This window comes from Brassica napus, chromosome C1 (genome assembly GCF_020379485.1).
Source record: "Brassica napus cultivar Da-Ae chromosome C1, Da-Ae, whole genome shotgun sequence".
In the NCBI taxonomy this organism is placed as follows: Eukaryota; Viridiplantae; Streptophyta; class Magnoliopsida; order Brassicales; family Brassicaceae; genus Brassica; species Brassica napus.
The window spans coordinates 48114008-48127958 of record NC_063444.1 but is presented as its reverse complement, the minus strand read 5'-3'; the positions used below and the strand labels follow the sequence as shown (position 1 = coordinate 48127958).

The 13951-nt window shown below is 38.1% G+C and overlaps 2 protein-coding genes across 2 annotated transcripts; one reads left to right on the top strand and one right to left on the bottom strand.

Annotated features, from left to right (window-relative positions):
• The first annotated feature begins 6961 nt into the window (after window positions 1-6961).
• LOC111202417 (receptor-like protein 35) lies at window positions 6962-10201 on the top strand. Its single transcript, XM_022695275.2, has 2 exons — window positions 6962-9783; window positions 9900-10201. The coding sequence occupies exon 1, from the start codon at window positions 7050-7052 to the stop codon at window positions 9777-9779; it is 2730 nt and encodes a 909-aa protein (XP_022550996.2). The 5' UTR covers window positions 6962-7049; the 3' UTR covers window positions 9780-9783; window positions 9900-10201.
• A 558-nt stretch (window positions 10202-10759) lies between these two features.
• LOC106433241 (trihelix transcription factor ASIL2) lies at window positions 10760-12280 on the bottom strand. The gene is made up of 2 exons (XM_013874088.3): window positions 11249-12280; window positions 10760-11036 (listed from the first exon to the last, which is right to left on the bottom strand). The coding sequence occupies exons 1-2, from the start codon at window positions 11991-11993 to the stop codon at window positions 11023-11025; spliced, it is 759 nt and encodes a 252-aa protein (XP_013729542.2). The 5' UTR covers window positions 11994-12280; the 3' UTR covers window positions 10760-11022.
• Between the last annotated feature and the right edge of the window lie 1671 nt (window positions 12281-13951).

Below are 13951 nucleotides of genomic sequence, written 5' to 3'. Positions count from 1 at the left end.
AAAGTCTGGGTTTTTCCTTATGATCTTGCCCTGATTCCTGAGGAATATTAGTTGAATATTTAATGTACTCACTATCTATGATAGGCTCGATCGTGAGTATATTCACGAGGAAGAGTTGATTCTTCTGTCATGAGGAATGTTCTCACTATTATTTGATTTCAAGAAGATTGATATTTTGTTCCTTTTGATTGATTCTTAGAAAAGAGTTGATTCTTTTTGTCATGTTTGCATATATTTCTCATTTTGGAAGTCATAAGGAATAAACCAAAAATAAGACTGTTCGCTGTTGATTTTTCTTAAAAACGTTGATGTTTGTTTTTATTCTTACTAAAAAGATTCATTCAATTAAGTCATTTTGGTGTAGTGGTAAAGAAGTGCCGCTAGAGCTTTCGCCGTGGATTTTTTTTTTATTAAAAAGAGATTCATTCTTATTTTGAAACCTCATCAAATTAAACTAGTTTAGCCGTTATCTCAATTAGTAACTTTTTTTTAAAGAAAGGAATACCAATAAAATCTTGAATATTTTAATAATAAGTAAAAAGGATAAACATTTACTATCAAATTGAAAGACTACAGAATATGCAAATATGCATGGGTCTCGTAAACATTAGTTTGAATCCAAATATAAACCTAAGCAAAATAAGACTTCATAATTAACGTCTTCTTTGGTGTAGACAATTTTTTTTTTTGAAAATTCATGTAATTAGTGTAGGGGACCAATATGTGTGGAAATTTGACTATCAGACACAAAGATTTTGCTTTCGACGTGATGAATATTGGATTTATCTTTGTGGATATTTTTTGTGTGGAATAAAAACGAAGTGTTATGAAAAGAACTGGAATTTTATTATATCGCAGGAATTTAAATAAGGGCAAAATTTTATACCCGTACGAAGAAGATAATACTGATAAGAAGAAAGGATGTGTTATTGAAGAAGAAGGATGAATGATTTTTACAATCGATCGAAACAATCGTTTATATAGAAAAAAAATTCACTGTGCAAATAGTGCAACGGGCCCCACATCTTTTATATTATCAACATATACGGCGTTTCTTTTTCTGACTTTTCACAACACTCCCCCTTGGGGACCGGTGTCACTATCCACTCTCGCTTAACGTCTTTGTTGCCTCGTTAAAAACCTTTCTAGGAAAACCCAATGGGAAAAACCATAGTAAGGTAAAAAGAGTACAACTACGTAAGCTCCCCCTCGAATGAGCAGTCATAGATCCTTCTGATGACGCATTCCAATGTTACGAACATGTTTTCTGAATATCGAAGTCGGAAGTGATTTTGTGAAGAGATCAGCTGCATTGTCGCATGATTGGACATATCTTACTTCAATCTCTTTCTTCTTCACGAGCTCTTGAGTGTATGAGAAGAACTTCGGATGAATATGCTTCGTTCTATCGCTTTTGATATATCCGTCCTTTGTTTGAGCAACACATGCTGCATTATCTTCATATAAAATAGTTGGCTCCGTATTTTCGCCAATCCCGCTGCTTGAACAGATGTGTCGGCTCATTGATCTCAGCCATACACATTCTCTACTTGCTTCATGGAGTGCAATGATCTCAGCATGATTTGAAGAAGTAGCCACGAGCGTTTGTTTCTGGGAACGCCAAGATATAGCAGTGCCTCCGATCGTAAAAACGTATCCTGTTTGCGATCGGGCTTTGTGTGGATCTGAAAGATATCCTGCATCTGCAAAACCAACCATTTGACCTTTTGAACTTTTAGGATAAAATAAGCCTAAATCAATGGTCCCTTGGAGGTAACGAAAAACATGTTTGATCCCATTCCAATGTCTTCGGGTTGGAGATGAGCTGAATCTTGCCAAAAGATTCACAGCAAATGATATATCAGGCCGTGTACAATTTGCAAGGTACATCAGCGCTCCAATTGCACTTAGATATGGTACTTCCGGACCAAGTATCTCTTCTTTCTCCTCAGGTGGTCGAAATGGATCACTTTCAATATTAAGTGACCTAACGACCATCGGGGTGCTAAGAGGAGTTGATTTATCCATGTTAAATCGTTTCAACACTCTTTTAGTGTATGTGGATTGATGCACAAATATACCATTTTGTGAATGTTCTATTTGTAGGCCAAGACAATACTGTGTCTGTCCTAGATCTTTCATCTCAAATTCTCCTTTGAGATAGTCTGATGCCTTTTGTATTTCTTTTTGAGTTCCGATAATGTTAAGATCATCAACATATACCGCGATTATTACAAATCCGGATATTGTTTTCTTGATGAAAACACATGGGCATATAGGATCATTCACATATCCTTCTTTTGTTAAATGATCACTGAGACGATTATACCACATACGTCCAGATTGCTTTAACCCATACAATGATCTTTGCAATTTTATTGCACATAACTCTTTAGGTTTGGAACTTAATGCTTCTGGCATTTTAAATCCATCAGGAACTTTCATGTAAATATCAATATCTAATGATCCATATAGATAAGCTGTAACAACATCCATGAGACGCATCTCTAGATTTTTATCAGCTGCTAGACTCATCAGGAATCTAAATGTGATGGCATCCATAACTGGAGAATACGTTTCTTCATAATCGATTCCAGGTCTTTGAGAAAAACCTTGAGCCACTAGACGAGCTTTGTATCTCGTAATCTCATTTTTCTCATTTCGCTTTCGAACGAAAACCCATTTGTACCCAACTGGTCTCACATCTGCAGGTGTGAGCACAATAGATCCAAATACTTTTCGTTTATTGAGCGAATCAAGTTCAACTTGTATTGCATTTTTCCATTGTTCCCAATCATGTCTCTTTTGACATTCATAGACAGATTTTGGTTCTGGATCATCGATTTCTTCATTTATTTCACTTGACACAATATATGAGAAAGCATCATCAAGGTCATTTTGTTCATTTCTATTCCATATCCTTTTATTATGGATGTAATTAATAGAAATCTCATGATTATCTTTCGATTCATGATGCTCTGATTGATGATGCTCTGATTCATCAGAATCCTTATCATTTATTTCTTCCAAAATATTTTCTGCTATTTTGGGTGCATCATATATTTCAGCTTTCTTCTGTTTCCTAGGATTCTTATCCTTAGAACCAACAGGTCTACCACGCTTCAGGCATGTTTTTGGCTCTCGTGTGTCATCCTCCTTTTCTTGTTCATTTGGCATTTTGATACGAGCAGGAGCATTTGCAGCTGGTATATGAGATTTAGTTACCGTCTCGGTATCTACAAATGCATCAGGTAGCTGGTTAGCTATACTCTGTAAATGCATAATTCGTCGAACTTCTAGTTCTGACTCTTTAGTGGGAGGATCAAGATATAACAATGATGGTACACTCCATTTTATATCACTTCCAACATTTTTGTTTTCTCCCCCTAGAACTGGGAATACATTTTCGTCAAAATGACAATCAGCAAAACGTGCTGTAAAGACGTCACCAGTCTGTGGTTCTAGGTATCTTATAATTGATGGGGAATCAAAACCAACATATATTCCCAATCTTCTTTGTGGTCCCATCTTTGTACGTTGTGGTGGTGCTACAGGCACATATACCGCACAACCAAAGATTCTAAAGTGGGAAATGTTTGGTTCTTGACCAAACGCTAACTGTAGTGGGGAATACTTATGGTATGCACTCGGTCTGATCCGAATGAGTGCTTCTGCATGCAAAATGGCATGTCCCCATACATAGGTTGGAAGTTTTGATCTCATGATCAATGGTCTTGCAATCAATTGCAGACGCTTAATTAAAGATTCAGCCAAACCATTTTGCGTATGAACATGAGCAACCGAATGTTCAACTTCAATTCCCATTACCATACAATAGTCATTGAATGCTTGGGATGTGAATTCACCAGCGTTGTCTAGTCTAACTCTTTTAATAGTATAATCAGGAAACTGTGTTCGCAGTTTGATTATCTGAGTTAGAAATCTCGCAAATGCCACATTTCGAGATGATAATAGACAAACGTGTGACCATCTACTGGATGCGTCAATTAATACCATAAAATAGTGGAATGGTCCACAAGGTGGATGTATAGGTCCACATATATCGCCTTGAATTCTTTCAAGGAACTTTGGTGATTCTTTATCGATTTTGGTTGGCGATGGCCTTACGATCAATTTTCCTAGAGAACATGCAACACATGTCATTTTATTCCCTTGAGAAATCTCCTGGATTTTTAGTGGATGACCATGTGAACTTTCTATGATTTTACGCATCATTGTAGTGTCTGGATGGCCAAGGCGATCATGCCATAATGTGAACTCTTCTGGGTTCTGTTTTACTAAAAGATTTGATTCGATCTCATCGATATAAGTATGATGTAGTCCCGAAGGAAGTTCTGGAAACTTTTCTAATATGTGTTTTCTGCCACATTTCTCAGAAGTTACATACATGTATTTCTTTCCATCCTCAGTTGCAGACTGAGTATCATATCCGTGAAGATATATGTCTTTAAAACTCAACAAATTCCTTTTAGAACTTGGAGAATATAAAGCATTATTTATGGAAAATTTTGTTCCATTCGGTAAAGTAAAGTTTGCTTTACCAGTTCCTTCAATCACGTCTGCAGGACCTGATATTGTATTGACGACAATTCTTGTCGGTTTTATATTAGAGAAATATCTCTTTTGTCTCAGAATAGTGTGCGTTGTTCCACTATCTGGTATGCATATTTCACGAATCCGTTTCTTGGATTTTGCTCCATTAGCATTATGATCCATTTCTGAAATTGTCATAAATATAAAAGAAACATAAAATTCATTCATATAAAGAAAAAAGACACAATAATTATACAATAAGATGACGTTAAAAACATCATTATTTGTTTAAAACATGAAATATAATAATTATACATGGTAATACTGAAAACTATTCAATACTCTTATCATAGGCATTTCGATTCTCTTCAGGAGTAATCTAGTCCAGCTCATTAGCGAAGTCGGAGGATTCAAGGTATGAGGTCCCTTCAACATTTTCCGTGAGGTTCACCTCTTTAGCCTTTCCTTTCGTGGACTCTTGATATAACTTACAGAGATGTGAAGGAGTACGACAGGTACGGGACCAATGTCCTTTACAACCACATCTGTAACACACTGTCTCACGCTTCTGGGTGGTATCCTCTTGAGTTTCTTTACCCTTGGAAACTTGCCCGGGTCTAACCCACTTATTAGATCCCCTCCATTTGGGATTGTAAGTTTTTCCACGTTTGTTGTTGAAACGGCGGCCATGACCTCGATTGGTATGGTTTCTTCTTTCCGAATTTTCTATCGCCGTAGCATTCACTTCAGGGAATGCTTTGGCTCCCGTAGGCCGGGAATTGTGGTTTTTGATTAAGAGCTCATTGTTCTTTTCAGCTAACATGAGCGCAACCATCAATTCAGAAAATCTCGTGTACCCGCATTTTCTGTAAATTTCGGGTAAGAAGTGAAGCTGTTTGTGGAAAGTGATGTATGTTTTATTCATCATTTCTGCCTCAGAGACAGGATTACCACAATACTTCAGGAGTGCAACTATCCGCAGGACAGCGGAATTGTAATCCTCAACCTTTTGAAAATCTTGGAACCTCAGATTTTTCCACTCTTCTAGAGCGTGAGGAAGGTTGATTTGTCTCTGGTTATCAAACCTTTCTTTTAAAGTTTGCCACAGTTCAGCTGGGTCCTCGACGTTTGCATAGTCGTGCGTTAGACTTTCATCAAAATGCTTCTTCAGGAAGATTATCGCTTCGGCTATATGTTCGGGTGGTGATTTGTTACCGATTACAATTGTTTCGGTTATCTTTTTCATCACCAGATATGGTTTCACGTTTGTGACCCACCCGACGTAATTTTCGCCAGTTATTTTCAGGGCCGGGAACTGGAGTTTCTCGATGTTTTCCATTTGTAATTCTAAAACACAAAATAATAATTTTATTAGAACTTCATAATTAAAAACCGTTTACATTAATCATACAAGCAATTACAAGGAGAAGCGATGTAAAGAAAATTAAACCGATATTCATCTTAAATTCACTCGGAGTAAATTCTCCAACAAATAAACCATAAATAGAAACACAAATAAAAATGGCACATAAAAACAAAAGTGCGCGAATCATCTTTCTTGAAATGAAAAATCGGAGGAGAGCGATTTGAAATTTTTGAGAGAAGATGAAATGTTTTGGATGATGAAATGGAGTGAAAATGAGTTGTATTTATAGGTGAAAAATACTGTTCATAACCGTTGGAGAAAGGAGAAATTTTTGAAAAAAATTCTTTGTGACCGTTGGGGTTAAATCGAGTGCACCAAAAATTAGTCCGTAAATATCGTATTAAATGGTCAATCAAATCTATAAAATTTCATAAAAGTAAAAAATTATGACAATAAAATATTTATGTTATGACAACAAATCATGCGACGGCTCAGCCGATCAATGCAGAGTAATAAATAAATTATACGGCGGCTCGGCCGACCAATTAATAACAAACAGAATATAAGGCGGTTCGGCCGACCAATAAATAATAAACAGAATATAAGGCGGCTCGGCCGACCATTAATAAATTAAATTATTAGTAAATAATATAGGCGGTATTCCGGCCATTATAACATAATATAAATAATAGTAGAGGCGGTATACCGACCATTATAACAGGGTATAAATGATACAAATAAATTTTACCGAATCGCAGAGTGATCGTGCTGATAACGTGTTATGAAAAGAACTGGAATTTTATTATATCGCAGGAATTTAAATAAGGGCAAAATTTTATACCCGTACTAAGAAGATAATAATGATAAGAAGAAAGGATGTGTTATTGAAGAAGAAGGATGAATGATTTTTACCATCGATCGAAACAATCGTTTATAGAGAAAAAAAATTCACTGTGCAAATAGTGCAACGGGCTCCACATCTTTTATATTATCAACATATACGGCGTTTCTTTTTCTGACTTTTCACAACACGAAGTCTATTATTGCGCTATAAAGAGATGGGCATGGAAGCATGTTACTCATCACCAATTTCCCTTTTCATTTCAAAGTTAAATAAGCTTAAAGAAGAATGAAAGGCTTTTGGAACATAACGAGTACCTTTTCTCTTACTCTTTCTATACTTTTCCTATTCGGCTACAGTTATGAGGACGTGTCTGCGGTTCCAACTAGGCACTTGTGTCGTCCGGAACAAAGGGATGCACTTCTCCAATTCAAGACCGAGTTTGAGGTTCTAAACTCTTCCTTTTCTTCTTATGATTGTTATATCAATGAAACTATAGTAAAGCCCCTTCGGAAGACAAAGTCATGGATGAATAACAGCGACTGCTGTAATTGGGAGGGTGTCAGGTGCGATGCCAAATCCGGTGAAGTGATCGAGCTGAACCTTGGTTGCAGCTACCTACGTGGCAGGTTTCATTCCAATAGCAGTCTTCAAAGCCTTCATTCTCTAAACACTCTAGTCCTTTCAAATAATGATTTCAATGGTCAAATCATGTCTTCAATTGGAAACCTTTCTCATCTCACCTCTCTGGACCTTTCGCGAAATGGTTTCAGCGAGTTCATTCCTTCTTCGATAGTAGACCTTTCTCATCTCACCTTTCTCGATCTTTCTCAAAATCATTTTTCGGGTCAGATTCCATCTGCGATTGGAAATCTTTCTCATCTCACCAATCTTGACCTTTCTTATAATCAGATTTCGGGTCAGATTCCATCTTCTATTGGAAATCTTTATAACCTCACTTATCTTGACCTTTCTGGGAACTATATTGTTGGTGAAATCCCATCTTCTTTTGGCTATCTAAACCAATTGACCACCTTATATGTTGGTCTCAATAGGCTCAATGGAAGCTTTCCCATTGCACTACTGAATTTGACAAAGTTGTCATCTTTAGAACTCTATTACAATCAGTTCACAGGAACAATTCCTCATAACATCACTTCGCTATCCAAATTGACGTTTTTTAGTGCAAGTTACAACGCTTTCACTGGGACCCTGCCTTCTTCTCTCTTCACCATTCCTTCTATGGATAGTGTTGATTTGTTTGATAACCAACTCAACGGTAATCTTGAGCTTGGGAATATATCTTCACCACCTAAGCTACGAGTGTTAAACGTTGGCAGAAACAACTTGAGAGGGCCAATCCCGGCCACGCTATCCAAATTTACAAACCTTGTCGACCTTCGCCTTTCCCACTACAATGCACAAGGTCCGATTGATTTTAGTATCTTCTCGCATCTCAAGTGGCTGGAAGTTCTTGACCTATCCTATTTGAACACGACCACTACCATTGACTTCAATGATATCTTGTCGTATTTTAAGAGGCTCTCTGTGTTGGTTCTCTCAGGCAACCATGTTTCAGCCACAAACAAGAGTCCGGTTTCAGGTCCCCTATTGCTGTATTATTTGGTATTGTCAGGCTGCGGTATCACCGAGTTTCCAGAGTTTGTAAAATCGCAAAATATAGAGAGGCTAGACATTTCCAACAATAAAATCAAAGGACAAGTGCCTGGATGGTTATGGACGCTACCAAATTTGTATTACCTCGATATTTCCAACAACACTTTCAGCGGCTTCGAAAACTCAACAGTTTTAGTTTCAAGGCTATCCTTGCTTGCCTCCAACAACAATTTTACGGGAAAGATTCCCTCTTTCATATGTTATTTGCGCTCTGTATACAGTCTTGATTTATCAAACAACAACTTCAGTGGTTTAATCCCTAGTTGTCTGGGAAATCTCAAGCCTTCTCTTTTATATCTAAACCTTCGTCAAAATCGTCTTCAAGGACGTCTTCCAGAGAATATATTTGGAAGATTAAGAACACTTGACGTCGGTCATAACCAACTGACGGGAAAGCTTCCAAGAACTTTGATCCGGTTCTCTAGTCTTGAAGTTCTGAACGTGGAAAGCAACTTCTTCAATGATACGTTTCCATTTTGGTTGAGTTTTCTACTAGAGTTAAAAATTCTTGTGTTACGCTTTAATGCCTTCCATGGACCGATACATCAAACTTCGTTCCCTGAGTTGCAAATCATCGACATATCACACAATCACTTCAATGGAGCTTTGCCATCAGACTTCTTTGTGAAGTGGAGTGCTATGTCATCACTTGGGACTGTTTATTATCATCAGCATGATCAGCTGGATAAGTACATGGGAGGTTCCTATTACCATGATTCAATGGTGTTGATGAATAAAGGTATAGAGATGGAGTTTGTACGTATCCTAAAGATCTACACAGCACTCGACTTTTCAGGAAACAAATTTGAAGGAGAGATCCCAAGCTCCATCGGTCTATTAAAAGAGCTTCTTGTGCTCAACTTGTCCAATAATGCTTTCTCTGGCCACATCCCTTCATCTATGGGAAACCTGACGGCTCTTGAGTCACTGGACGTTTCCCAAAACCAGCTTTCAGGAGAAATTCCCCAAGAGCTAGGGGAACTCTCATTCCTTTCGTACATGAACTTCTCTCATAACAAGCTTACAGGTCTAGTACCAGGAGGCACTCAGTTTCGAAGGCTGAACTGCACTTCTTTTGAGGATAATCCGGGACTTTTTGGCCCTTCTCTTGACGAAATTTGCATAGATATTCACGCGCTAAAACCGCATGAAACGTTGGAGTCAGAGGAAGAAGAAGAAGAGGAAGAGGTGTTGAGTTGGATAGCAGCTGTCATAGGAGTCATACCTGGTATTGCCTTTGGATGGGTGATTGGATACATACTTGTTTCCTACAAACCAGAGTGGTTCATGAACCCTTTTGCCCGAAAAAAGCGCAGAATCACCAGCACCACAACTCATTAAAGAGGTAATGTTCCAGAGTTTTTGAATCAACTTGTTAGCAAACACTGGAAGAGACAAAAATATTATAGTGAAATCACCTGAGTTAACCTTTTCTTTTTTTTGGTACATGTCTTTTATAAGCTACCTGAGGAATCTGGAAGAAGAAATCCAAAGGAACCACTATGTCTATCCGTATCAAATAAGATTTGGGGTATCGTTTCTGGTTTAGCTTGGTGTTTTTCTCATTACTCTGTTTTTACTTTTTTTTTTTTTTTTAGCAAACTTCTTTGTTTCTCTGGTATTGTTTTCGGTTTAGCTTGGTGTGTATTTTCTCGACATCTCTGTTTTTTTTCACTTTTTTAGCAAACTTCTTTGTTTCTCTGTAATTGAACAACTATGTTTCTTACGCTAAATATTAATAAAAAATTGTGTATCTTTTCCCCTTTTCTGCATCTAAACATCGTCTGTATAGACGTGAGATGAGCAATGAACAGATGATCCAGATCAACGCTATAAACAACGCAGGGCTTTAGAAAAGGATATGCATATTATATATGGATATTTCGATTTTTATTTCACTGAGACACATAAATTCTTAGAAACTATATATATTAATAATGACCAGAAAAAAGATATATGCTCAATTTAATTTGTTTTAACGATTATCCTCTACTTTACATGAAAATTATTCTTTGATCAATGTGATCTTTCAACGTTATACTTAAAACTCCATACCAAATTCTCAAACATAAGCCACTATATGATTACGATGTATGAACTACGAGCTTGAACTCGAACCCACGAACCCATCATGTAACTAGCAAATACAATAGAGCCTCATGTGTCAACTCGTGTCCATCAGGTCACAAGAGTCTTGTCCTGGAGTTAATGAAAAGAACCCCTTCACGCATTGTACGTACTAAATCTGTTAGGCAATTCTGAGACCTAGTTACGCAAAAGACTAATTGCAGATTATAAATAGAGAAATGAGACCACAGGCGTTGATACACAAACCATCAATACATTAACACTTGACAAAAGTACATGTTGATTGATATGTCTGTCAGATTACTACAAGCGTTTCTTTCACCAGTCTGCTTTGCTACCACCAATGTACCCTAAAGAAGAGAAGTAAACAGAAGAAAAAAAGCATTGCTCTAACTTAAAACCTAGTGAGTAAGAATAATAACAGTCTCTCCAATTGCGAATGAGCTCTCAGATGCTCCTTTCTCAACCACAGTATAGCTTCTCCACTATCTAATCCCTACAACTTCTTCCCTGTACAATTCAACTTTTTAGCAAGTCATCATCATATGATGAACAAGTAATATAGAATCAAGAGTAAATGCTCAAAGTTACGGTTCCAAATCAACAATCTGAAACCTCAGAAGCTAAAGTTTCAATCTATAAAAGCACATAAAAATGAAAACTTTACCATATATTCACAATCGCTTAGCAGAAACAGAGACCAACAAAGTTTATATCTTTACCTGACGCAGCAGCAGCTCTACGTTTGCCAAGTTTGGATCTTTCAAGCTCCATCTGCATATCCATCAACATGTTCATCCGTTGCAACTCAAGCTCCTTCGCAGCTTCCATCCTCTGCTTCTCCAGCTCAACCATCATCCTCTGCTTCGCACCTTCGATCCTCTCGTACACCTCCCCCAACTTCAAAATCGCTCTCGCCAGCTCCCTACACGACGACCCTTCACCTCCACTCGGATCCACATCCTCCACTCTCCGATGCTTCCTCACCACAAACCCCCAATCTCCCACCTCATCATCATCATCCTCCTCCTCCTCCTCCTCATCATCCTCCTCCAAAGAGCTCCCACTCGATTTAGATCCCGTCGGATTCTTCACCGCCGGTCTCACAACTCCGGTGGATTTCTTCGCCGCGACGGGACCGATCAAGAAATCGAGCCTCTCGAAGAAGCACCAAGACGACGGAGAAGGCTTTGCCTTCTCCGTCTTGTACTTCTTCTTCAGCGTGTCGATCCGGTTCTTGCACTGCACGTCCGTCTTCGGCCTTCCGCTGCCGCCGTGGATCGAGTTCACGGCGTCGGCGACTTCTCTCCAGTCGTTCTGCCGGAGGTTTCCGCGGCTGAGGTTGACGTAACGGTCTCCCCAGGCCTCGATCAGCGTCGCCGTCGCGTCCTCGCTCCACCAGTCCTCTCGTCCCGGCGGAAGACGGTGGGGATGGGGTTTCGATTGAGTCTCCGGCGTCGTCTCCATCGAGGCTAACGTGCGCGGAGGGGGAGAAGGAGGAGGCGTAGGATAAGAATCTGTGGTGGAGGAGGAGAGGATCTTTTTGGTTTGGGGGTAAAGTTAGAGAAGGAGGATTGATTTTTGATTACCGGCGGTGACGTCAGCATCGGCGATTATCTTCTCTTTTCTTCTCCGCTTAACCGAAATTATCATTCGTAACCGGTTTGGTCCGAAACTGGGTCCCATCAGTATTTGTTGTTTTGTCAAAGTTTGTTTAATGCGTAACTAAGGTTAGTGATTTGATTAATTACCTTAATTAGAGTTAATAGACTGATGATCTATATAATGACGGTTTGTGTTTGGTTACTGCTATTGATTGGATGGAATAGGATTGATTAGTCTATTTATTATCATCATAAAACCTACTCAATGTCATGATGAGTAGAATAAATATGGTTATAGGATCATTAAGAAAACTTTGTATTTTTTGTGGGTGCATGAGACATATACGTTAACAAACAGGACGTAGGAGAGTTTGGAAGTGAAGCAATTAAGATGGTGGGGATGTAGTTAAAGGAAAGATATAGGTGAGTATAGGCTAATTGCTAATTAGATTAAGGTAAGAGAGAGATCATCCAAACCAAAACGTTTTAGGTCTTAGACTCTATAGTAGGGTATATGTCTCGTGCCGGCGTGTCTTTGATCATCGTCGACACCCAAAAGTAATTATAATCCTCTTCATATTCATCTCTTGAGCCCCCTAAAAAGAATTCATTTGCTTTTCCTTTTTCTTTTAAAAAGTGTACGGTTAGTTCTATAAAAATACTTTTATCCATTTTCACGTCACTCTAATGCTTAAAAATAAACAAAATCTGTTGTTTTATATTAGATAATTTATTTTCTTAAAATCACTATCCTTACCATGCTTCTGAAAATGCCGGGAGCTTCGTCGGACTTGGAATACGTGCCAATTGTTTAATGCAAGACGCTGTATAATATTATATAGTTGTTGTTGGTGACTTCTGACGTGATTAAAACCAACCCAAGAGTTCATCCTACCAAATCTAACTGCGTATATCAAAAGGAAGGCAAATTGTTAAGAACTGCAATCATGTACCGCTTTGATAAGGCGCAAGTGATCACTGATCAACCTGCGATATATATATATTAGAGATATATATCCCACATCAGGAATTCGAAGGGACATTAAGTAATATATAAAGGGTTAGGGTCAATCCACTAATCACCAATTGGTTTTAAGTTGGAAGCCCATAATTAAACCTGAATCTAACATGGTATCAGGGCCAGGTTCTAAATACCTTAAACTCCTAATTAAAATTAAAAATTAAAATTAACACTTCCGACCGGGTATAAATGTCGTGATTAACCCTTCCAACCGGGTATAAAGGTTGTGTTAAACTCGCTCGACCGAATATAAATGTCCTAAAGTTCCGAGATTTCTAGCCGATAAGAGCCATCATCTCGAGGAGGGGTATTAGAGATATATATCCCACATCGAGAATTCTAATGGACATTAAGTAATATATAAAGGGCTAGGACCAATCCACTAATCACCGATTGGTTTTAAGTTGGAAGTCCATAATTAAACCTGAATCTAACAATATATCAGGAAGGAAAATATCATCATAAGTCGATCATTAAGCCACTGCTGATAAGTTTTATAGAGGAAAAAGTTTAAAATCAAGGGTCAGGTCAGCCTTGAGATCATATAGGCCAAGTCGCATATGTTTTCATGATCAGACAGTTACGTTCTTAGTGTGGGCCAATTCGGAGCCGAAGTATTAACAGGAGGTGATCTCTGCCAGATGATTCAAGTATAATTATAGTTTGCACTCCCTGTTTTAAAAATCTTTCGCTTTTTATAAAAACAACTTTTCACTAATATGAACTTTACAAGTTCGCAAAAAAAAAAAAAACAACAATGGAGGACACATAATTCAGACAGCTTGTGCTGCATTAATGAT